We start from the raw sequence: 25,757 nt of genomic DNA, 5'->3' as shown, positions 1-25,757 counted from the left end.
TAAAAAGTATATATAATATAACATAATATGCATTTATAAAATAGATTTAATTGATACACCGTTTCAAAGATTGTCCAAAAATTTTATATAATCTGTTTGAAAATCATTTATATAATATTTATAAAACTATAATAATTTTATACTGTAAGGCAAACTTTTGACACAAATATAGTTATACTGAAAGCCCACTCAAAACTGTATTTAAGGTTTTATCAAATATTATTAATAAACGTATTTAGAAATAAACAGCAATTCCTTATTTGGTCTTAAAGTATAAAACACAGATATGGGTGGAGAATATTCTATATGTATGAGCCGTCACCACAAAGTATTGGTGCAAATGAATGATACAAATAAGAAAAATTTATTATAAATTATACAATAATCAAATAAATAAGTTTCCATCAATTTTGTATACAATTATTTTTCATATTTGTAATTTAAATTTAAATAATTGAATACTTTTTAATATTTAAACTGTGTTTTATTTAAAAATTCATTTAATCATTTTAAGAATCATAAAATAATAAACAGAATTTATTAATTTTATAAATATATATTTTACAAATTATATAATAAAATTAACTATTTAGTATTTTATATCTAAATATACCACAAATATCTAATTTAATAAATAACTATAAATTAGTTTCACTCTTGTCGATGATGTTTATCATATAATGTAAGGCAATAATTGTTTTTGACATTTAAGGGTAATATTTGAAAGTACTGTTGGTTTGTTTAAGTACTGTAGTAATAACCTTATAGATTGTGTCCGACAAATGTATTGATTGCTGTAAACACTGTTCAAACTTCACAGTATTATCTTTGGATTTTTAATAAAGAATATAAATTTAAATATTCAATAGTAAATGTTTGAATCAAATATCATAGTTTGACATAATTTTTATAACTTATGTCTACAGTATATATACAAACTTAGTACACATACAAGTGATAAGACTTGTATTTATTTTTATTAAGATTTGTTTATTTAAGGGATTAACTCAATAAACTCTCTTATTTCTACCAGAGCTCGGAGTAAAGTTTGCGCCAAAATTTTTTTATGTAATAATAAGTTAAAAAAAACTAGAAAATCACAAATTTACTCAAAATTAATAATACAAAAAACATTCAAAATTTACAAATAGAAATATTGAAAGAAAACCAACAGTCATATCATTTATATTGCATTTTGACATTCAATGCATAGATAATCTTTTAGTTAAATTAAGACAATTGTCTATTAATTGTTTGTATATTTATCTTATGTTTAAAGATTAAAACAAATATTTCGCACTTAGGTGTGAAAAATCCGGAGATATTATAGTAACATATAATGTAAACATATTTAAACGTTCCTTGGCTTTCACTATATAACTATTCATACCTTTCCCACTGCAAGTTTGCAACACATAACAGTGCTTTTAAATGAGAGTATACCTGTGCGCGCTGTTGTTGAAGAGGCGGACACACCTTTGGGATAAGTTTTTATGACTATTGGTTTATTGATGTTTAGTACAGGTTTTCACAAATATTCATTTGGTTTGAATATTTCATTCGTGTCTAACATATGAATGTTTGGTTTGCTGTCTAAACACATCCACTGAAGACATCTGTTTTCAAAAGTCATTGGAATCCATATAAAACAATATAATAGATATGAGATTAATGTTTATATTAATAATATGATCAAAAAAAAAAAGTTTTAATAAATCAAATTATTATGAATTAAATTTTAATTGCGTTTAAAGTTATCTAAAAGTTTTTAAGATAATAATAAATAGTGTCAGTGATGTACTTGTTTATCAAATTAATTATATTAACTGTTGTTATTGTTGAACACATAGAAAATGTTGATCTATCAGAGGGTTTGTCGCCAAATGTGTTTAATCTGGCGACCGGTGCTATCATAACAGTGAACGCCACTTGTGGTGAAACGGGTCCCGAATATTATTGTAAATTAGTAGAGCATGTGCTTAAACGGTAGATATTTTTTTGAAATTTTATAATCTTATTTATTTAAATAAAAATATTTTAAAAATAAATAAATACAGTTTTTTGTATACTTTTAATAATATTAAATTAATATTCAATAGATAATTTTATTTAAAAAATATATTAAATGTATTTTTATTAAATATTTTAGTTTAATCATTTGCTTAATGTTTTCCAAAGCCCATCGGACACTACTCCAGGTCAGTGCAATATATGCGATGCGGCCAATGTTGACATCTCTAAGCGTCACCCGATTGCTAATGTCATCGATGGAAGCGAATCGTCAGTTGATTTTTAAAAATTATTTTACAAATTTATTTTGATATTAAAACTGTCGGAAAACATGTTATGATATTTGATTGCATCTGTACTCAGATGGTGGCAAAGTCCGACATTACAGTACGGCAAAAAATATGAATGGATTACTATTACTTTAAATCTCAAACAAGTGTATCAGATCTCACATGTGATCATTAAGTCGGCGATATCACCACTTCCTGGCAATTGGATTCTTGAACATTCAGTTGATGGCCAAACATATAGGCCGTGGCAATACTTTGCACTGTCAGATACAGAGTGTTGGGATACTTACCGAATACGTCCTACAATTGGCAAAGTTAGGTACAGATCTGATGATGAAGTCATCTGTACGTCGTTTTATTCAAAGAGTGATATTCTTGAGAACGGAGAGGTATTAATGATAAATATGTTTAAATACTAACTTTACTGATAGTATTTGATATTTAATGAAATCAGGCACACGTATCATTGATTACTGGTAGACCTGGTGCTGAAGGACCCAGTGATACATTGAGAGTGAGTTTTTTAAAAATATTTTTAATTATTTAGTTTATTCATATATTTGTTCAATAAATATATTATAAAAGGAGTTTACAAAAGCCCAGTTCGTTAGGCTTAGACTACAAAAAATTAAAACACTTCATTCAGAGCTAATAGATCCCGAAAAGATGGATAATGCTATTACCAGAAGAGTAAGTGACATAAAAATCGGTTACAGGTTTTAGTCAATTAATTTTTTTATTGTAATTAGTTTTTCTATACCATCAAAGACGTTACAATTGGTGGTCAATGTCTTTGTAATGGTCACGCACGGGAATGTAGGGCTAGTATTGGCTCAGCGCTACCAAAGTGTCAGTGCGAACACAATACTTCAGGTATTATTTACAATTAGAAATTTATTTTGTAAAATATTATTATATATTATGATATTTAAATATAGGAACCAATTGTGAGATATGTAAACCTTTGTTTAACCAAAAGAAGTGGAGATCGGCATCAAGTAGTTGGGGATTTGTATGCAATGGTTTGTATCAATATTTGTATTATAAAATTGAATTTTTATAACATAAATATTATACTGTATTTGGATACAGAATGTCAATGTTTTGGACATTCAGAAGAATGTTATTACGATCAGACCATCGCCTCCAAGAAGTTAAGTCTTTCCAAATCTGGTGTTTATGAAGGCGGAGGCGTATGCAGTAAATGTATGAATTAATACAACTTATTTGCTAACCTATATTTAACACAATTATATACTATTTATTAATTTATTTATAATTAGGTCGACATCACACAGTGGGTATTAACTGTGAACAATGCGAAGATGGATATTATAGACCAGAAGGTGTTCCACTGGACAGTCCTAATCCATGCTCTAAATGTCAATGTAGTGGACCAGGAATTTCACATTTGTGTATTAAAGATGTGTTTCATTTAATTGAAGGCCGAAAACCTGGAGATTGTCTTTGTAGGGAAGGTTTTGAAGGTAATCGCTGTGAACGATGTGCACCGGGATATAAAAATTATCCGCAATGTACTCAATGTACGTGTGTTTACGCCGGTATTATAAACACTGAGGTTTGTGACGGTCAGTGCTTGTGTAAGAACAACGTTGTGGGAACTCGTTGTAACAAATGTAAGAGTGGTTACTATAATCTCGATCACGACAATATAGATGGTTGTGCCGAGTGTTACTGTTTTGGTGCCACTAATATATGTGCTTCAAGTGATTGGGGACTAGAGATTGTCAATAATTTGGATGATTGGATGATCTCTGACCTGTCAGGCAAAGTGAAAGTACCGCCAACTAAAGAAACTGGACGTTTGGTTATAGCTAACGATGAGATGCCGTCGTCGGCTCAGAATTTGTACTATTGGGAGGCACCTGAAGACTATTTGGGCCAAAATTTGTATTCATATGGAAATGATCTTAAATTTCACATCAGTTATGTTGTTTCACGAGGAGATGTGTCCGGATATTTTACAGATGACGCTGATATGATACTTGAAGGCGGACCCGATAATATCAGAATTGGTTATAAATGGCACAAACCATCTGAAGTGGACGAAGTAAATACCACTATAATTATGCCATTAAGAGAAAAAGGATGGTTTAGAGTGGGAGACGACGGCAAGAAAACTGATGCATCCGTGTCTCGGGAAGAGTTTACTCTTGTTTTGTATGATTTGAAACGACTGCTGATTCGGGCAAAGTTTCATACCGACCAAATTGAAGGCGGGCTCTATCAGATCGATATGGAAAAGGCATCCAACACTTCAAAGAGTATCAAAAAAGCTGAGGGAACAGAAAAGTGTGAATGTCCTCCAGGTATCACTTCCTAAAAACTATTTATATTATTGAATATTATTAAAATGGTTATATAATATTAAAAAAGGTTATGCTGGACTATCATGTCAATACTGTGCACCGGGATATAGACGAGTCAATAATATATTGGTTAATGGTATCTGTGAAAAGTGTGACTGCAATAATCACGCGGAATCTTGCGATCCATTCACTGGAAAGTGCTCTCCATGTGAGTTATGGCCATAAAACTAAGTTAAATTCAAAATATATATATTTTTGTATTACAAAAACATTAGGCCTTCATAACACTACTGGTCCTAATTGTGGTGAATGTTTGCCTGGATTTTATGGTAACGCCACACAAGGTTTTGAGGACGACTGTAAGCCGTGTGGCTGTCCATTACTTATATCTTCAAACAACTTTTCTCCGACCTGTCACTATGAACCTAACAGTAGATACGGATACATATGTAACTGTCCAATTGGTTATATCGGTGATCAATGTGAACGATGCATTGAAGGATATTATGGTAATCCATTAGTACCGGGAGGTTTATGTCTTCCTTGTGAATGTGGACCAGAAACTAACAGATCAATACCGGGATGGTGTGATCATATAACAGGACACTGTAGGGTCATTGATGAATGTGCCGATTTGGATGATAAGTGTATTCTTATGCTTTTGGAAGACATGGAGTTTCTTAAAGTTTTGGTCGAAGAAGCGAATCTAACAGATGTAGCAAACCTTCCGTGGACTCGATTATTGCATTTAACGAATAGATTTACAAAAATATCGACAAATTTTAATGATTATCAAAGAGTGATATCTCGAGGCAACCAAATCATTGGCAATTACAGCATTAGCTTCGATCTCGAGACGTGGGCTGATATATTGTACTTAAAATCACGTGAATTGTATGACAGGGGACCAGTATTGGCCAAAGATGCCGAAAGGGTTAAAAATGAAGCTCAAGCACTACTGGATCTGCTTAATGAATTGTGGACAATGATTATTGGGATTGTCAATCAATTGCGTAAACATCACGATCCAATCGGACATATATCTGATCGTATGCTTCAAGAAGCCGAACGTATATTACGTGAACTCCAGGCCCGAGACTTTAGACCACGCGTTGAGGAAGCAGACAGAGAATTAAGAAAAGCTAAAAACTTATTGGAAAGAGTTAGACAGCTATTGACTGATCGCAAACATACAGATCCTCTAAAGCAACGTTTGGATCGATTAGCAGAACTTTTAAGAGATATATTATCAATAGTCCAAAACAAAGTTCAACCGCCTATACAAACAACAGTTAAATTGGTTCGCGAGTCATACCCCGTGACTGCATTTATAGTGGCGGCTGTGGCTAACAGTTCTCGATATGCAGATGAGGCCAATATTACACTTACAGAAGCTCACAAACTATTAGAAGCGGCAAAGAATGCGTTGATTGAAGCTGTCGTCACTTATGATATTCTTCCTCGACTTCTGGCCAAAGTGGACAACGATACACAAATGATCGAAGAAAGACGTGGTATACTGGCCCGACTTAATCCAGAATACAACGACAAGTATGTAATTCCGTGTCAGAAACACGCTGAAGAACTCATAAGACAAGTGAACTTTTTGAATGGACTTTTCAATGCTACTCGAGATGTGGCTGAATATCCATTGAAAGCGGCAAACGTTTACCAAAAAATAGTGGACGCATTGGCCGCTGCAGAAAATGCGGCGAAAAAGGCTAATGAAGCCGCAGAAAGAGCTTATAAAGAAGCGTATCCCGGAACAGATGAGGCACTCACTCTTAAAGCTAAAAATGCTAAACTAAGAAGTGAAGAGTTATTACAACAGGCAAAAGAATTTAGAGACAATAAAGTGCCGGAATTGGAGAGAGAATTGGCAAAGAAAAAGTTCAAATTAGATGTGATCGCAGATGACTTAGCAAATGGCAAACGCAATCTCGATCTCATTAACAAAGCATTAGATACCTTACCTAAAGACTTATCGGGTATTCTTCGAGGAGTTGAAGCCAAGTTGAGAAATATTTTAGATGGTCTCGAAGATATTCATAGACGAATTGATGATATTGATCGACGAATTGCCGCCGATTTAATGCCAAAATTAAACCGATTGAGAGCTGGAACTACATCTGGTTTGGACAACTTGACTAAAATCATAGACGAGGCCCGTAATGACATTCGTGACGGTTCACGACTCGCTGATAGAGCTGAAGAAATAGCAGAAAGAGTTAATCGTTTGCATAATCAGATGGAACTTAACTTTAAGGAACTTAAGGATAGAATATTATTGGCCCGACAGAAAGCGGCCAGTATTCGGGTGTCGTTGGGTACGGACAGGAGTGGTGTCTGCGCCCGATCTTATGAAGCACAGATTGAACCATCAGTTTCTAATAATATTATTCTTAACTATGCCATCAAAGATGAAGCACGCGATGCGCTATTATTTTTTATCGGAAACAAAAGAACCGATGACTTTATGGCCATTGAAATGGTTGACCGAAAGATCCGCTATATTTGGAACGCCGGCGGCGGCACTAAAATGTTGGCCCACACTCTCAATATTGAGACCAATGACCAGCAATTGTTAAAAGACAGTCAATGGTATAAAATAGAAGTGAATCGTATCCGAAATGAGGCCATACTTAGTGTTAAGAGGATACCCGACGCTAACAAATTGGATCCGTTTGAGATCTCCGACACTTCGCCCGAAGGCTTTAATCGAATGGATTTGAATCGTGACTCAAACTTCTTCATCGGAGAATTTCCTCCAGACTTCAGACCTCCGAGGGAAGTCAGAACCAACTCGTTTGCCGGATGTCTCTATGAGTTAACATTAGATGGAAAACCAGTCGGTCTTTGGAACTTTACCACCAATAAGGGCTGTGACGGATGTAAAGAGGGCGCTACCGAACCCAAAGACTTGAGTACTTTCTTGTTTAAAGGAGAAGACTCTTATGTCATAGAAAACCAAATTAGAAGATACGATAAGAAGAAGTTTTTGGTTTCACTTCAATTTAAGACTTTTGATGAAGAAGCGCTACTCTTTTTTACAGCCAATCCATCAACCGGTGATTATTTAGCTATTTATTTAAAAGAAGGAAAAGTTATTTATCAGTTCAATGTCGCAAATTCGGCGCGACTTTCGCTGACCACTAAAAACAAGTATAATACTGGACAGTGGGTCCGATTGAATGCTGAACGGGAAAAATTAGACGGAGTTTTGTCTGTTGATGAGGAATATCTTGAGGGACGCATACCGTCGGGAAGTCCTACAAATATGGAGTTATCGGACAGTGATTTATATTTAGGTGGCGTAACGCCTAACTTTACAGCCCATCACTGGCCTAATATCGTATTCAAATCATTCCTCGGTTGTATTAAAGACCCGCAAATAGATACGACACCATTGAATCTCTTACAACAGGAGGCATTTGGTGTTGAAGTGGGCTGTCGTGAGAAAACAGAGAAAGTTGTCAGCTTTAAGGGCTCCGGTTATCTCCAACTTAATAGTGAGCCTCTTAAAGAAGATGCAGATTTTAGTTTCACATTTAAAACAACTCAAGACGAGGCACTCTTACTATTGTCAACATTTGAGGGAACCAGAGGTCCCCGTTCTAGGGATTCGGTTAGTTGTGACAAACATTTTTTAATTTAAAATATTTTATTTTTGGTATAAATTATATAATAATAATATATCAATTTTATTATCAATGACAGCACTATTATTCATTATCAATTGTCAACGGTATACTTGAGGCTCGTTTTAATGGTGGTGTCGGTGAAACCATATTAAATGCAGAACTCATGGCAGTCAATGACGGGGCCTATCATACTGTATCTGTCTCCAAAAAAGTCCGAAAGTATGGCATAATTTTTAATAAAACTTTTGACAATATTTTTAATATTTAAATTTTAATATTAATTATTTCTTTTGACAGAATAATACTATCGTTAGATGACAAAGAAATCGGAACAACACGACTGGCCAGAGGTACTAAAGATATAGATGCGCCCACCACTGGCGGTCTATATTTGGGTGGTTTGCGTAAGTTATTTATATTCATACAGCAATTACTTTTAAGAAAATCCATATTAATTGCAATAATATTTTCATATACAGCTCAAGGAATGTCATTGAAGGGAATGGCCGGCACTAAGGAGTCGTTAAAGGGTGTCATCAGAGATGCCGTTTTTAACGGTAAACTTTTAAGACTTAATGAACCGGTTAGCTTTGAAGGTGTCGGCATCGGTCGCGAGAGTGAACCGCTTAATAGGTTGGTCGACAATTAAATTGATTGCCCGGTTTCACATATTTTCAACTCTTCAAATGCTTTTTCATGTCTGAATACCTGTCCAACAATTGCATGTAAAACAATGAATGATATTATTTTGCATAAAATTTTTACTAAAGCTTTACAATGTTATTGTTATTTTTTCAAAATTTATATTTTTATATTGACTGCAATTGAATGTAAATCTGGTCTGATTTGTTCACACTTTTTTTGTATCCACACTTAAAAGTCATTATAATATTACTTTATATACTTTTTTATATGTTTGCTATTTTAAAGTGCATTTTTACATTTTATGTTACATTCAAATTATGAAAATGTTGTTTATATATAATATATTTATATTTATAAACATTAATATTGAACAAAACTATAAACTTTAATACAGTATTTTATTTCAAGCTTTGAATTTTTTTATTGAATGTTTTATTCAATCTATTTCTCATTTTCAATAAAATTGAAACTTATAAATGAATTGCAACAAAACTATGCTTCAAATATCTATAGAAATGTTTCTTATATATATTTTTTGAATGGTTTGTTATGAATGCTTGTACCGTATATTAAGTGTTACGCAACTTATCTGATTTATCAATATAAAAAATATTAAGTTACTTAAAAATTATATGAAAAACAACATATCTTTTGAATTTAGCTATAATTTTGATTTGGATTTTGATGATCGGTTGGAGCGAATGATGGCGTCCTCTCAGTCCTCATATGATACCTGTGCTGAGATGAAAACAATCAAAATAAACGATTCAATTGATTCACACATTAGTTTATTTAGAGATCCATTAGAATTTTCCAAAGACTTTAACATAACATTTGAATTTAAGACCTATTATGCAAATGGTCTCATATTTTTTATTAGAGGACACAATGTTAAGCAACGTTTTGCACTTATAGTTGAACTAAGAGGTGGGTATTTGGTTACAGAGATTAGTGGACGCAAACAAATAGAGTTAATCGGTAGGAATAAGGAAGTCCTCAATGATGGTCAATGGCATTACATCAGTCTCTATAAAATAGACAAAACATTGTCTTTAGCCGTTGACGACAATAATTTAGTGGAAACAATAAAAGTTAAACGAAAGCTCCCACTCAAGAGTCCCGTCTATATTGGAGGCGTTCCTCAAACTCTTAATGAAGTTAATGGTAATGATATGAGTTTAGAGAGGGAGAGCTTCAAAGGCTGTCTCAAAAATTTTTACATTAATAATAATTATATCGACTTAAGCTTAAGTCATAACAAGAGATCGTAAAATTAATTTTGAATTAAATTATAATACATTATTAGAAAATACAGTATATTTAAAATACTTAGATTTGTTACACTTTAGGTAATAATTCTAAAAATAATATTCAATCGTAAAATTATACAAACTATAAATCCAAATAATTGTTTGTTTTAAAAAAATTCAAAATTTTCCATTGAATTTACAGATTTTAATTTAATTTATTTCAATTATAAATTCCCAATTTATTTGATATTTTAAAAAATTTAGAAACAAAACATTGATATTTTATCTGTTATTACATATAAACATAAATTAAATTTTGTAAAATATTTAGACAATGTTTTTATTATTTATCTTAAAACACATGTTTTGAAAAAAATAGTAAAACATAATTTAAAAGTAAAATTTTAACAAAAATAATGGAAAAAATAAATTATAAATAAAACGAATAATTTGAAGAATTTGAAGACAACGATGGCTTGGAATGACTTTAGTGGTAATGATTGTGTTGATTGTGATTATTATTATTGCAGTCATTGAAGAAGCGTTTCACAAATACACAGATAATACCAATAAACTTGAAAACCAATGGCAAAGTCAAACACTTTTTCATTTTTGTTGAACACATATTTCAAACAAACACATCACTTATGATTTGTCTAATATTTTGTTATCTTTCTTCAGTTTGTCTGTATTTCATAGTTTATGTTTATTTTGTTTGTTATTCTTTCCTTTTTTTCCATCCCTTTCCCATCTCTGACTTCAGATTCAGTTAAACATTAGTTTTATTTATAAGCTATTTCTGTGTTTTGTTTTTTTGGTGTAAATTTATTTCATTTTCTTAAGACTAGTATTGTATTTATCATTTGGTCAATAAATACTGATCTTTCGGTTCTGAGGCTCTAATGACCTGATATTAGACGAGTCGGTGTTTCAATATTGTCTCAGTTGTTTGATGACCCCCTCCCCATCTCAGGCATTCATATAATGTTCATTTATACGACATATATATATATATATATATATATATATATATATATCTGTCATTTTCTATATACATAAATCACAGTTTCCAGTCATTAAAATCTCAGTCACCAGTACTCCGACATTTCACTGACACATTCACAGGAAAACAAGTATTCATATTTAAAAATTATATTAAAGTCTTATTTAAGATTTTTTGATAAGTTTTTGATGTTCAATCAGTTGTGTTGATATTCAATTCAATTTAATTTAATTGTCACGATTTGACAATCTTAGTGTTCAAATAAAAAGCACAATAACAGCACAGATACTCTTGATTTTATTAATACTCAGATTTTTGATGACTTCCACTAAAAGTGCCATAAGTTTGTATTGAATGTCATCGTCTCATAAATACTATATAAATTGTTGTCATTTACACTGCTTTCCAGGTGTCCAATCTAAACAATATAGTATTTCCCATATGTTATATCATATACAGTATATATACACATATAGTAATAGAGATATAAATTTTATCTTTCATATATATGTACAATATATTTGTATACTTCGTCTCAAACATTATTATTTAATAAAATTATTGAGTCATATATTATATTTAATTTATATATATATGTATTTATATATAATTTCTGTATAATAATCCAAGTCTATAATAATGGCAAATACCAAACGATTGTATAACAACACGTTAACAGCACAAGCATTTGTGTCGATAGTACTGAACATGATGTCTGTCCTTGATTTAGATGCACTGATAATTAATAAAGAGAAATATAACAAAATATTATTTATCATATTTAATGTTAATGTTAACAAAATAATAATAAATATTATATAAATGAATAAAAATTAATTATAATGATGTCATTAGAAAGATTCTTGTATATATATATATATCAGACAATTATTATAATAATTCAATTATAATTAAATATTATTAATTAATAAACGAGTAGTCATTAACAGTATAAATATAAATCAGATAAGAATTTGAAGGATTCATTGTCGCAATTATTGCTTGTTTTGAGTTAAATAACGAGAATTAATGACATTTATAACAGTATTTAGACAATAAATATATGAAATTGATTTAAATGTGTAATCAAATGAAAATCATGTTAGAGATAGTTATGAATTAGTAGAAACAGTATATGATTTGATATAAATACCGGAGTGATTATCGACAGTGAGTCCTAATCTCTGTTGACTACTGCCAATGATGGTCTCACGACTGGAGCTGTCGATCACTTTCTCCATAGTTGCCGTACATTTGAGTTTTATTTGTTGATTATCTTTGCCTGACGAGTGTGTCCTACGTTTGGTTGTGGCTGATCCACCCAAATGTATTGGATTGACTCTCATAATTAGTCCTAATTGTGATACTTCATCTCCATCTTGAAATTGCACTTTGGGATAGACTCGCAAAAATTCAGGTCTGGCCTATTAGGGTAAGTGTGAATAATAACAAACAATTATTGTTTACGATAGCACTTATTAGTATTTCTAATATCTATTTAATAATATGTTTGATTAGCATAACAACACTATAGAAAGTTAATCAAAATAAATAACATAAAAAAGTATAATAATGGTATCAAATGATAAATGTTAGCTCATGGATGTGGTGATGCCCTGTATGTGATTCATTGTTAGTAATACTGTGTGTATACCGTATATGATAGTGTACTATATTGTGGTGATTACCTCTTTGTCATTAATGAAGAACTGTAGTTGTGGTGCCGGATAAGACTTGACTGAAGTACACGTTAGATTAATCACATCATCGACATTATAGGTGGGACGACCACCACTAATGATAGGACCATCACTCTCGTGAACTTTAAGGAAATCATTACTTTTAAAACTCAAATAATCCATTATTTTAATTTATATAACAGAGTATATATCATATGATATGTATTATATAGACTAAGTTTATGTGCTGTATGTGATCTGAGAGCTGATTGTAATCATTAGCTCTCTCTCTCTCTCTCTCTCTCTCTCTCTCTTTCTTTCTTTCTTTCTCTGACTGACTCTCTTTCTTTCTTTCTTTCTCTGACTGACTCTCTTTCTTTCAATTTCATTCAATCATTGATGTAATACCTGAGTGAGTATGGGATGCCTTTGCGTGATCTGATACTATAATTTCTTCACTGCTCATAGAGTATGCCTGTGATATGACACTTGTACACCGGAGCTTAATTATGCCACCAATAAATTGATGTCTCTCTGCATTAAACAATAATTGAAGTGCCGATTCTTGTAGGCCATCTCTGCGCTTCGGTATATGTATATAACGTAAGTACGTCTCATCTGCCGGTTCACTGTTTATCAGCCACGACAGGGTTGGTTGCGGCTATAAATAGTTATGTATAATAATTATAAAAATAAGCATGGACATTTAGATATTAGTCATTATATGTTATGTGTGTGAGTATAGCAATTATTAAAATTGCTATTATTTTGATTACTATTTTTCTTATTTGTTTTTTCTATTATTTTCAGTAATATCTATAATTTTTGCCATAAATTTTTACCATAAATTAAATGCATATTAAATTATGAATTATATGAAAACTCCATAAAATGCAATTCAAATACTTTTTTAAATATAATTACTGAAAGTGTTTCGTGAGTTACACTAATTCTTATTCTCCGATATATCATAACATAAAAGTATATAAAATACTATTAAATAATATTTTTAACTCATAATTAATTTGAATTTTTCTCACATTTCTAGCAATAAAATAACTACTATACACCTACAACAGTGTATATACTGTATATATATATATATTATATAATAATAAACGCAATTATGGCACACACACACACACACACACACACACACACACACACACACACACACACACACACACACACACACATACATACATACATACATACACTTATATACAGTATATATATAGTTAATAGTGAAATGCAATGATTACCTTTGATGGTCCGGCACGACACGTGACGTTCACTAATTATATATTGAGAGATGAGAAAGAAATACAATTAATAAATTAATTGTTAATAATCAATAAAATATATACTGTATATAAAGGCATAAATTATAAGTTAATACACACCAAGATCTCCGATACCATATTGTTGTGCTTTAATGCCAGTTATTGTGGGACCTTCTTTGGGCAAACCTATACATATATACAGTGAACATGTGGTTTGATTTTTTAGGATATAATGACACATAAAACAACTATTATAATATTTAATCAATTGACATAATAATCATACATAGTTAGGTATATATACCGTATATATAGCATAAAATAGTATCATTGAAACAATTGTTTGAATTAAAAGTTAATTTCCTGTTATTTTATATATTCATTTGTTGTCTGCATTTCATTTTACACGACATTTACTTTAAATAACAATTATTAATGAAAACAAGTGTTTAAGTGATGCTTAAGAGAGCGGAAGTTAATGTCGACCGCAAAGAGAAACAATATATAAATGGTAAGTCATTGACAGAGCCAGCACTAGTAGTTAAGCCATACGGCACAATAAAAAGCTAAATATATGAGACAATAGACACAATTGTCAGTCAATCGTAACTTTTAGTACAAGAAAAATGAAGTTAAATAACTTTTTGAAAAACATTTATTTATTTGAGTTGTTTTTATATAATAAAATTTAAACCCCATTGAAAAATATTACAAAAGTAGGACATTTAAGTAAAAATTTCATCACATTTGTGTCCTCTAAATCCCACTTCAATTCCCTAATGATTTAACTTCAAAACAATTTTTATATACATTTTTATGCACCATTCATTCATTTCGGTAAACCATTATTGCCAGTGCTCTCTCTCTCTCTCTCTCTCTCTCTCTCTTCTCTAACACACACACTGATAAAGTCAACCCTCTCTTTCTATATATATATATATATATATATATATATATATATATATATATATATATATATATATACAGTATATACATCACTCAACAAATTTAATACTTAATAACTTATATTATAAATTGTTATCCTTTTATATATGATTAAAAATACTCTCTTTTCACTGATTCAGTCATTTATTCAGTCACTCACTCACTGACCCTATCCTATCCCTTAGTAACTGTTTTACACTCCAATACTAATCATCATTCCGGTTGAGTGGTCAGCATCGGTGCGGTCGGAGTATGTGTTCATCAGATAGACTGTCAAATATAGAGTGAATGGAGTGTCAAATAGAGAGAAGTTATGTGATGAAAGAGCATACTTAATGGGGTGCAGTTAGAGTCTAAATGTTAGACACATATATATCGTATAGACTATTAAAATCATTTGGTAATGAACTTCAGGCAAAACCCAGCACTCGTTGAGGGATAAGGGATGGCTTAGTCATCATTGAATCCAATCTTTTACATTAACTATTTGCTGATGAGGTCTGTTATGGCATTGCTATTATTCATTGCTATTTCTCATATAATAATGACAACTATGAAAACATTTTATATTTAGTTGTCATTTACATTATTGAACTCAAAAATCATTTCAACTAAAACTTTTATCCAAAATGACGATTAAAACGCGTGCTATTCATTGACCATATGGTGAATAGTTATAATACTTTACATATAATTCCTATATTTGATGTTCAAAATTGAGTTAACATATGACAGGAGCATCACCTGCGCCGCCCCCGACATCACTAACCATATATCCCAACACCACCTGCTCTCCAGTTATAGGAAATGAAAGCTACGATAATATTTGCAAAATACAAGTAAAATACAAATATTCATATACTGTATATACAGTAAAGTACAGTATTACTGTAGTTTACATTGAAAAATAAAGCAATGACTTATCATAACTTATGATTCATAAGTAACTAATGAGTAACTGTTTAGAAACAGCCAGTAGTGATATTTTCAATTGTATTATTGAAAATGATATTTACTATTCATATATGACATGAGTTAGTTAATCGGGAAAAGTATTAAATTTCTACTAATTATATCTGTGATTACTGCGATTAAATTTATTTAAAATATTAATATATAAATATTGTATATTTTAGACTCAGTTGTATACTACAGTATATATCTATGAATCATATGAATTATAGCTAAAAAGCAAAAAATGCATATCAGGTTACAAATTCATTAATTATTAAACTATAATATATTATATACTAATATTACTGACTAAATGAATCTCACATTTGCAAAATATGTATATTTTGAAAAGTTAAAAAAATTATTGTCATTTAATAAATTAAAATATATTAAAATACCATTTACTTTATTGCATATGTATAGTATATTACTATACTATAGTATTAATAAAATCAAAATTATCTAATAATTATTAATATTTAAATTTTTTAAATACTATAAAATGTTTTGAAACAGTCATCAAATGTCAGAAGTTTTTAAGAATAATAAGTTAAGATTTATTTTTTAAATACAGTAAATCAACATTAATGAGATTATATTATATATTTTACAAAAAGAAACAAATTAACATATTATAAAAGACTTAAAAATATTTATGTATAATACTTTTTATTATTATTATAGTATTATAATTATTGCTCAACAAAGGCATTAAAATAAGTTTTAAATAAAACTTTATGCCATAATAAAAGTCTCTTTAATTCTTGTATATTTATGTAACATTTGGATAAACATAATGTATTTTTATAATACATTTTGTTGGACAACACAAAAGAGAATTGAAATTATTATTATAGCAATGAGAGACAAATTTTGTGTGCTTTTATTAAATTAAGTATACAGTATAACATATAGCATATAACGTAAAACATATAATTTTGTTAAACAATTATTTCATATAAAAAAGACAACCATTAGAAGTACCAAAAAAATCATTACTATTATATTATATGATAGGATTTATATTTCAAAAGTCTTTGATGACTAACTGCTTGTTATAAAAATATTAGATACCTTTTTATAATAATGTATATATGTTTGAAAGTCACGACAATTCTATATATATATATATATATATATATATATATAAAATTTATATTATATAAACCTGTATATTATAAAAGTTATTTATTAATACAACTTATTGCCTGAAAAAATAGGTACGCATATAATAATTTTAATATTTTACTTCAATATATTATTCACTCAAATATTAAAATATTTATTCGCTTTGTTGACACTATACATTAGATAACTAAAATATATTTTTATATTCTAGCAACGTATATTAAAATAAAATTAATATAAACTATAATATTCAGTATATTATATTAGATATTAATCGTATTTTATAATAATAATAATAATAATATTGATAGTCTATTGATAGACAAGATATACAGTATATAGCTATGAAAGCCAATATACAGTCAAATCAATGCCTGTCTTCTAATTTTCCTTTTATTTATCAATAAAATGTTTCACAAAATTTTCTTTGCAATGAAATATACAATAAATATTAATAAATATGATATATAGTTAAATACTTGATAAACCAATAGTGACTCACTGACTACCAGTGCCAGCAAAATCATATTATACTATATATATATATATATATATATATATTATAGTTAGCAATAAGTTTAAATATTTGAATTGAGCCTTCATTTTGTTAAAGTAAAGGCAACAAAATTTTGCAAAACAAATCTCATAACAAACTATCATTAATCATAACATTGGTTTTTCATAGAGCACCGGCATATCATAATAATGATTGCACTGTGTATTGAATTTTGTATTTTTTGAAAAAAAATCTATCGGCACTGAAAGGCAGCCTTAAGGCAATTGTAACATAAAAAAGTATATAAAAAGTATAGAGAGGAGAGGGAGATATACATCAAATGAGAGAGTGAGAGAGTAGGAAAGTGATAGAGAAAGAGAGAGAGAGAGAGAGAGAGAGAGAGAGAGAGAGAGATTTGGTTTTTGATGGCATACGAGACACGAATGGATAATAGGATTGAGTTATGAATGGTGTGTAACATAAATGGCTATATAATGAAGATATTTGCCTATTATTACTAATTATTGGTGCCGTTCATCAACACAAATGAATCTAAACGGTGAACACAAGCTTTGAAAATTAATTGTCACACAATTATATGGCAAAACTATACAATTCAATATATTATAAGCTTTTTTTGTATAATAATCTAACAAAAACTTTAATGCAATATTTTAACTCACAGTTTCGGACTTTTCAAATACAGTTTATTGTCGTCAACATTACAGTTATATTATGGTTTTTGTGTTGAAATGCAATGTTTAAAATACTATTGAATTAAGTTGTGAACCAAAACAGATGCTATTGATGTCATTTTGACCGGTCTTTTATTGAAAGCAAAGGTATTGCAATAGCAATGGGGACTATAATTAACATAATGTCTGATACGACCAAAAGCACACATATTGTATTAATACTGTATATATTGTTACACGCAATACAACAATAGCCATAAACGTATGGATCAATTTCAATAATCAATTTCCTGATCGCCCAATAAATTAATTTATTGAATATTATAAGCTAAATATTATTACTTTATATTAAATGAATTTTTAATACACTATTTTAGTTTTTTTAATGAAAAATATAATATCAAAAATGAGTAAAATTGGATTCAAAAATTGCATTATTAATATTGACACAATAGAAGAAAAAATATTTAAATTTATTCATTACAGTATATTTTGTTATTTTGATTATATAAATGAGAGTAAATATATACTAAAATTATTTTTATATATTAAATGAGAGGAAAAAAGAGTTGATTTGTGTTTTGAATTATTTTTTGAAAGAAACTCAAAGAAAATTTCTATTGTTTAGTATATGAATGAAAAAGACATGCATTTGACAGCGTTAGGCACACGCATACTAAGGACTGGGATATATATATATATATATATAGTTTATGAAATAAAGGGAAAAAATTATAAGTTGTATTTTATTATAGGATATATACTGTGATATATAATATATACAAAAGTAATAAAGTATAACTGAAAAAATAGTACAGAAAAATAATTTAATATATCTTATATTCATTTACTATTATATTGTTTTTACTGCTCTAAACTTACTCTATTGTTTTGCAATAACTTTTATATTATTTTTTAAAGAAAACTTTATATATATTATTGTTTTATTCTGATATAATTTATATGATGTTAGAGTGAAATTTGTAAATTAAAATTTTAAAAAATGTTATATAAATGGAAAATACATTTTTAAAAGTGAGAAAAATAAAAATCATATAATACAAGAGTGAGTATAATGTAGAAATATATAACAATAATAAGTAATGTAGTCATTGCTGATCATTTTAAAACTCACTTTTGCCCTCAGATATCACCAAATTGTTCCCTTAAGGACTTGGTGTTTGAAACTAGGGATGAGCTCTTAATGGCAAATAGTACTTAGCTTTTGTTATGTTATGAATCATTGTTTATGATATGTTATATAAAAGATTTGTTATCTAAATAAAGTTTTATATATTATATAATATATTATGTAAAATAAGTTGTATATACAATACACAGTAAATTATTCAATACATAAGAATATACAATGTTATACAATTTGGTTAAATTTATCATTTAACAAACTTATTATTAATTAGTGATTAAAAACAAATAAACATTAAGACTCGTTATAATACTTAGTAGTATTTATAAAAGTTTCCAATATTTTTATTTCAATTTATGACTTTTCAATAATAAATAAAAGTTTATTGTTCTAAATGTTTTATATTTTTATAAAGATTATAAAAATCAATTTTCTAAAATAAATATATATAATTTGATCCCTTTATTTGAGAAAATTGTGGTCATCTTTACAGTATATGTATACCAATGATAAATGAAAGGAGTGTGAGAGCAAAATATATGGTATAATAACCATATGTTAGATAATACAGGGGTATAAAACAGGGTATGTAATGAAAATAATGTTCATTCAAGCTATTGATAATAAGCATAAAATTACTTTTTTTATGTAGTTGAGGATAGACCTAAAATGTAGTTTACTGTACATAACGTGAAAGTCCAGCATTTATTGAAAACATGATAAAATAGTATCGCATATCAAAAATAAATCGATTTGTATTAAAGTTTGAGTTATTGAAGCATTTGACGACTTTGTCGTCATTTTATCCCAACTATTGAAAAGAACACTCAATGAGAGAGAGAGAGAGAGAGAGAGAGAGAGAGAGAGAGAGAGAGAGAGAGAGCTTAAACACAACGGTATAAAAACTATTTTCTATATACAGTAGTAGTCAATGTTTACAGTGACTCGAGTAGCAATAGTATCCCACAGTATCCCTGAGCCACTCTATGCCTGTGCCAAATGTATTTGCTTTTATCACTATTTCAATATTAGAAGAATATTTGTCATAATAATAATAATAATGAAAATTGAAGAAATGGCAGGAAAAGCAAGTGGAAGGCAAGTGGAAAGGGAGCAAAAGGGAGCAAAACTGTGTCTAAATGTTAGGAATAAACTATTTGCTGGTTCTATGAAAATAAAGTCATAAAATTGCGGTGAAATACATATTATTCATACATAAGAAGCAAATTCTGGGAATATTTTAGGACAACAATTGAATTATTTGTTGGTTTCCATCGATTACATCAATCAATGAAAATGATGTTAACTTAAGTTAAGAGAGTAACTGACATCCAATTGAAACAAATAAACGTCTATTCATTTAACTGTCGACAACCAAACTGTCCACAAATGGATTCAATAATTTTTTGATGACTATATGGCGTGCATTTAATAGTTACATTTGAGACCATAAATAAAAAAGTATATAACATTATATACTGTAAATATACAGTAAATATGCAATTTTAGACACATTGTTTCCAATATATTTATCATTAATATTTCTATTTATTTAGACTTTATAGAAAATTGTATAACATATAGATACAAATAAATAAATAATTTTAAAATCTAATTAGCTATTCTATAATAAATCTTCAAATCCTTATCTGATATTATTATTTTATAACATTAATAATATTATATTTTAATGCTTTTTTTAAATAAATTTTTTTATTGAATTTGGTTTTCATTAAAATAAATAACTTTAATATAAATTTATATATTATATATATATATATATATTAGTATGTGCATAATATTATAATAATATTAAATACAAAAAAAATATGTATACTTTGCATTATACAGTAGCATTAAGTGTAGACTAATGATTTTATATATGTTTTATTAAATAAATTTCAATGTTTTTAATTTAATAATTTAATAATCCTTTCAAATAATTCAACTAAAAGTAATTTTGTGTTGTGTATAAAGTCTATACTAATTTATATATACATTAATATTAAATTTCAATTTAAACAAAACAAAATATAGTATAAAAATTACAAGACTTACTGTAAACTTTTAACTCCTTTTCTTTGCGAACCGTCTGAAAACTGGGAGCTTCAGCGCTAACCTAACGGTACAAAAATTATATAATAATATAAATATGTTATAGTTTTCTAATTTAATCGCCAATCCATTGTTTTTACAATATATGACATAAGATAATCATAGCAACTGTTGTCACTATAATCTTTTTTTTCAAACAAAATTTATATAAAAAATATGATTTTATTAATTGGATTTACTATAATATAAATTTGTGAATCAGTTAATACACTATTCGTAATAATAATGTTTATACAATATAATGATAATATGTATTATATGAAGTTTTTTAAACTACAAAACTTTAATATCAAAGAAAACACTTGAATGTGTTATCAATTTGCTCTTATTTTATGTTTGTTTTTCAGTTAATTCATGTTAATTACACACAAAAACAACTTATAAGTGTTCACTTATTTCAATAACTGACTATTTAAATATAAATTAACATTTAAGATCAAATTCATGATTATCAATTGTGAAACAAGAAAAATTATTTTTACAAATAATTTGTATAAAAAAAATAATATTAATTAAAAATTTTATTTCACTTCCAATTTTAAAAACTTATTTTTTGAAATCATAATCCATAACTAACTTTTACTCAATTACTTATTCATAAATTCAAACATATTGTATATTTATTACTCAACTAGCATTAGACTATATTTATATACAAAAACAAAAAATAAAAATAGATTTAAATTTTTACTAATTTCTATAAGTTTTTGAAGTAAAAAATAAAAAAATAAATAATAACTATTTCAAAATAATTATTTATATTTCATACCTCACATCTATAGGTGCCATCGGTATGCAAATCGGTTTGTGATAGGAAAACGTTGCCATAACTTGATTTTGATAACTATATAATATTGTTGAATAAAAAACAGGTAAAATTATTATAAATATATTCAACATTTTATATTTTTTGACATTACTTGTAATCTCATCAAATTTTTTGTTTTTACTTTGTTATACAATCTATTATACTGTATAATATACATAATACTTTATAAAAAGTACGATACTATAATATTGTTGTTGTATATTATATTAAAAATATTTAAGTCAATTGACTATCATTTCTGAAGTTGCCTTTCAAGCATAAAATGATTTCTATTATATCATTATAATGACGTTAAAAGTTATATTTTATATAAATTTCTATATATTAATATGTTATACCACAGGTATGTATTGCACTAAAATAAAAAGTCATTTCACATTCATATTGTAATTATGTGTTCAGAATATGTTACTTAATATGATATCATTTCATGCATACAATATTTACATGAAATTATTTCGTTCAATTCACATCTTTAAATGTGTTATTATATAATATATTAATTATTTGAGTATTAATAATATTATTTTTTAATATATATATCATTTTATAAAAACGTATAAAAATATGGAATTGTTTTTATTTTCAAGTTTTTGTTTTGATATTTATAAAAAATAATAAATTTATAAAAAATTAATATTTTACTAAATAATATTTTGTGAAGTCAATTATGAATAATTTTAATTAAAAATCTGAATATAATTATAAATTTTTATATACAACTAAAAATTGTAAAATAGCTTACATAAATTTTCTTTTATAAAATTAAATATTTTATAGTAAAATAACTATAATATAGCATTATTTTTATTGTAAAATAAACGCACTTTATATGACAATATTAAAAACAAATCAAATGTCATAACAAATGTTATACTTTTAAAGCTATGTTTATTTGAAAATTAATGACTAAATAATTTAAATATAACGTTAAGTCAAACTCACAATTTGTCATTCATTGCATCTGTGAATTATTTTTTGCACTCTTTTATTAAATAAATAATTATTTCAAATGTGTTTTGCTTCCGCAATATATTTTGTGAATAAATTGTTTTGAAATTTTAAATAATTAATATAAATAATAGATACAAATATATGTATATAGTGTAGTAAAAATGTTTATTTTTACAAAACATATAAAAATATAGCATTGATATTCAAAATGGATTAAAACTAGAATTTATATATTTGTATAAATTTGTATATACAGTACATATCAATATATATATTCTAATTTACAGTATATAGCAAATTGCAATAAAAGCGATCCAATAGTTTTTTTATATATCTTTGAAACAACTGTTTCTCATTGTTTTGAAACCGAGTAATACTTAAGTAATATGGTTTAAGTTATCTTTACTAAACTTTATGCTTTTCATTAAAGATCTAATCAATTATTTTATTGTTGTCTAACTTAAACCTAAAATCAAAGAAGTGAGTCATCAGATGATAAATCATTGAATAAAAGAAATTGAATTATTTGAGACATTGATATCATCTTAAAAATATCTTATATGTTGACTATTAAGTAAATATTTAAACTAATCAAAAATATTTTAAATTAATTTAACTAATTATATACATAAAAACAAAATAACAATTACTAAATGTTATTTGATTAATGCATTTACAAAAAAAAAACAAATCTCAAACTGTATCAGCTCTAAGATAAATGTTTGAAAAAATATTTTTTAATTAATTTTAAAACAACATTAACTCTAAATAAGTTGAGCAAACACTTTGTAATTACATGAATAAAATATAAATCTGGTCTTTTATTTAATAAACTATTTTGTATAAAAATGTAGAATACAGTATAAAGTCTCAAAATTTGCAAATTTTGTTTTAATAAAACAAATTATATAAATATTTGCAAAATTGTTATAACACTTTCTAAAATTATTAAAGTATTTTTTTAAAAAGCTTTATGATTTATATTTAATGTGTGTATAAAATTGCAATGTTTGAATAATATGATTTTAGCACTGTTTTTATTAACTGGATTTCATTTTATAAACTTAAAAATAAATTATAGAGTATTGTAAAGTTAATAATTTTTACACTTTAGTTAAAATAAATACATTTTAATTAATAAATGTTGATTAATAATTTTTGTTTTTTAAATTAAATTTTATATTATTATATATAAAACAGGTCTATCAAGCATTAAAAAATATTTTTGTTTATTTAAACAGTTATATAATATATCCCATTTAGTTTGAGAGCATTATAAATGTGAAAATAATGAAAATATTGCTCACAAGCAGTTTTGTATATTTTATAAAAAGTTTTCTAATAATAAAACTAATGATTTATATGTATACTACAAAAATATTTATAAAATAATGGCTAAAATCATGCAATAATTTTTGATAATATAAATTGAATGTAAAATAAAGCAGTAATAATGTTTATATGTTATTTTATAATGAATTTATGATTGAAGTAAATTTTTAATAATTTATGGCAACAAATGCAAACATTAAATGTGTTTGAATGAAATAAAAATATAATTTATTGTGTCTATAAAAACCATGTTTTGGTATTTGTGATTGAGATTAAAAAGGAAACCATAATATAAAACACAAATATTGTAAATATAGTTATATAATATATTTAGGACATTAAATTATCATTATAAATATTAAGTTTTCTAGATATATAAATATAACATTTCATATTAATGTTTTAAAAATTAATTATTATTTGAAATATTTAACAAGTAATGTATGAAAATTTAATACAAAAAAATAACAGATTGTCTGACACTTACATCGAGATATATTCCTCGTGAGTCATACTTTTGTCCGGGCGGTTGGTCTTTAGGGACCCACCGGTAGAACTCTCCGTTAGAATTATACCATTTGATTGAATAGAGCTCATCGTTCTCCAACTCATAGGAACAGTTGAGCCAAACGGGTTGACCCATAATGACAGCTGCGGGCACATCAACCTTAGTTAAACGTAAGGCAACTATTGCTGCAAATAAATTACAAACAAATTTCTATTAGAGTTCACTATTATAATTATAATTATAATTAAACTAATTATTTACATATATTTTAGACAAATAAATATATTTAATTATATTAAAATTATGATATATAATACTGTAATTTGGTACTTATGTTATAAAATTTAATGAATGAATGAATAATATTATTGTTATGACTACTAAATTAAATATTTATTAATATGTTTGATATGTTTGCTATTAATTTTTCTGCAGCTATTATATGATTGCACAAAATACACCAAGGGATAGGCAAATAGAAATTTCTATTAAATTTAACTTGGAAAATTTCTAGAAAACTTTT

At 27.3% G+C, this 25,757-nt stretch overlaps 2 protein-coding genes across 3 annotated transcripts; one reads left to right on the top strand and one right to left on the bottom strand.

The window, feature by feature from the left end:
• The first annotated feature begins 1,770 nt into the window (after positions 1–1,770).
• Positions 1,771–9,037, top strand: LOC128951768 (laminin subunit alpha-2-like). Its single transcript, XM_054297037.1, has 14 exons — positions 1,771–1,986; positions 2,179–2,280; positions 2,374–2,689; positions 2,755–2,814; positions 2,886–2,990; positions 3,050–3,173; positions 3,239–3,322; positions 3,393–3,506; positions 3,584–4,630; positions 4,698–4,838; positions 4,906–8,255; positions 8,348–8,490; positions 8,569–8,675; positions 8,751–9,037. Exons 1-14 carry the CDS (start codon positions 1,796–1,798, stop codon positions 8,918–8,920), a joined length of 6,054 nt encoding a protein of 2,017 aa, XP_054153012.1. The 5' UTR covers positions 1,771–1,795; the 3' UTR covers positions 8,921–9,037.
• Positions 9,038–11,573: 2,536 nt separating this feature from the next.
• Positions 11,574–25,406, bottom strand: LOC128951708 (uncharacterized). Of its 2 annotated transcripts, XM_054296963.1 has the most exons (10): positions 25,214–25,406; positions 22,381–22,455; positions 21,555–21,615; positions 14,252–14,317; positions 14,111–14,142; positions 13,257–13,509; positions 12,858–12,991; positions 12,323–12,593; positions 11,820–11,904; positions 11,574–11,587 (listed from the first exon to the last, which is right to left on the bottom strand). In XM_054296963.1, coding segments are annotated over exons 1-10 (1,134 nt in total). In that variant the 5' UTR covers positions 25,370–25,406; the 3' UTR covers positions 11,574–11,586. The 2 variants fall into 2 exon arrangements, with proteins under 2 accessions (XP_054152938.1, XP_054152939.1); XM_054296964.1 differs by lacking the exons at positions 11,574–11,587; positions 25,214–25,406 and adding an exon at positions 22,532–22,546 and having other exon boundaries at positions 11,761–11,904.
• Between the last annotated feature and the right edge of the window lie 351 nt (positions 25,407–25,757).

Source organism: Oppia nitens, unplaced genomic scaffold (genome assembly GCF_028296485.1).
Source record: "Oppia nitens isolate AA-2021 unplaced genomic scaffold, nextdenovo-longstitch-racon4-pilon3 scaffold1_pilon_pilon_pilon, whole genome shotgun sequence".
In the NCBI taxonomy this organism is placed as follows: Eukaryota; Metazoa; Arthropoda; class Arachnida; order Sarcoptiformes; family Oppiidae; genus Oppia; species Oppia nitens.
The sequence above is the reverse complement of the archived record's forward strand: the minus strand, read 5'-3'. Positions and strand labels throughout refer to the sequence as shown.

What these genes read in the sequence shown, in the direction of transcription:
- LOC128951768 (XM_054297037.1), top strand. Translation starts at nt 1,796, where the DNA reads ATGTACTTGTTTATCAAATTAATTATATTAACTGTTGTTATTGTTGAA. An exon ending in AAAGTGTGAATGTCCTCCAG is followed by an intron (nt 4,631 to 4,697) that starts GTATCACTTCCT and finishes ATATTAAAAAAG; the next exon opens with GTTATGCTGGACTATCATGT. An exon ending in TCTATATTTGGGTGGTTTGC is followed by an intron (nt 8,676 to 8,750) that starts GTAAGTTATTTA and finishes TTTCATATACAG; the next exon opens with CTCAAGGAATGTCATTGAAG.
- LOC128951708 (XM_054296963.1), bottom strand. Translation starts at nt 25,369, where the DNA reads ATGGGTCAACCCGTTTGGCTCAACTGTTCCTATGAGTTGGAGAACGAT. An exon ending in ATATGGTATCGGAGATCTTG is followed by an intron (nt 14,143 to 14,251) that starts GTGTGTATTAAC and finishes ATATATAATTAG; the next exon opens with TGAACGTCACGTGTCGTGCC. An exon ending in TCTTCATTAATGACAAAGAG is followed by an intron (nt 12,594 to 12,857) that starts GTAATCACCACA and finishes TTACCCTAATAG; the next exon opens with GCCAGACCTGAATTTTTGCG.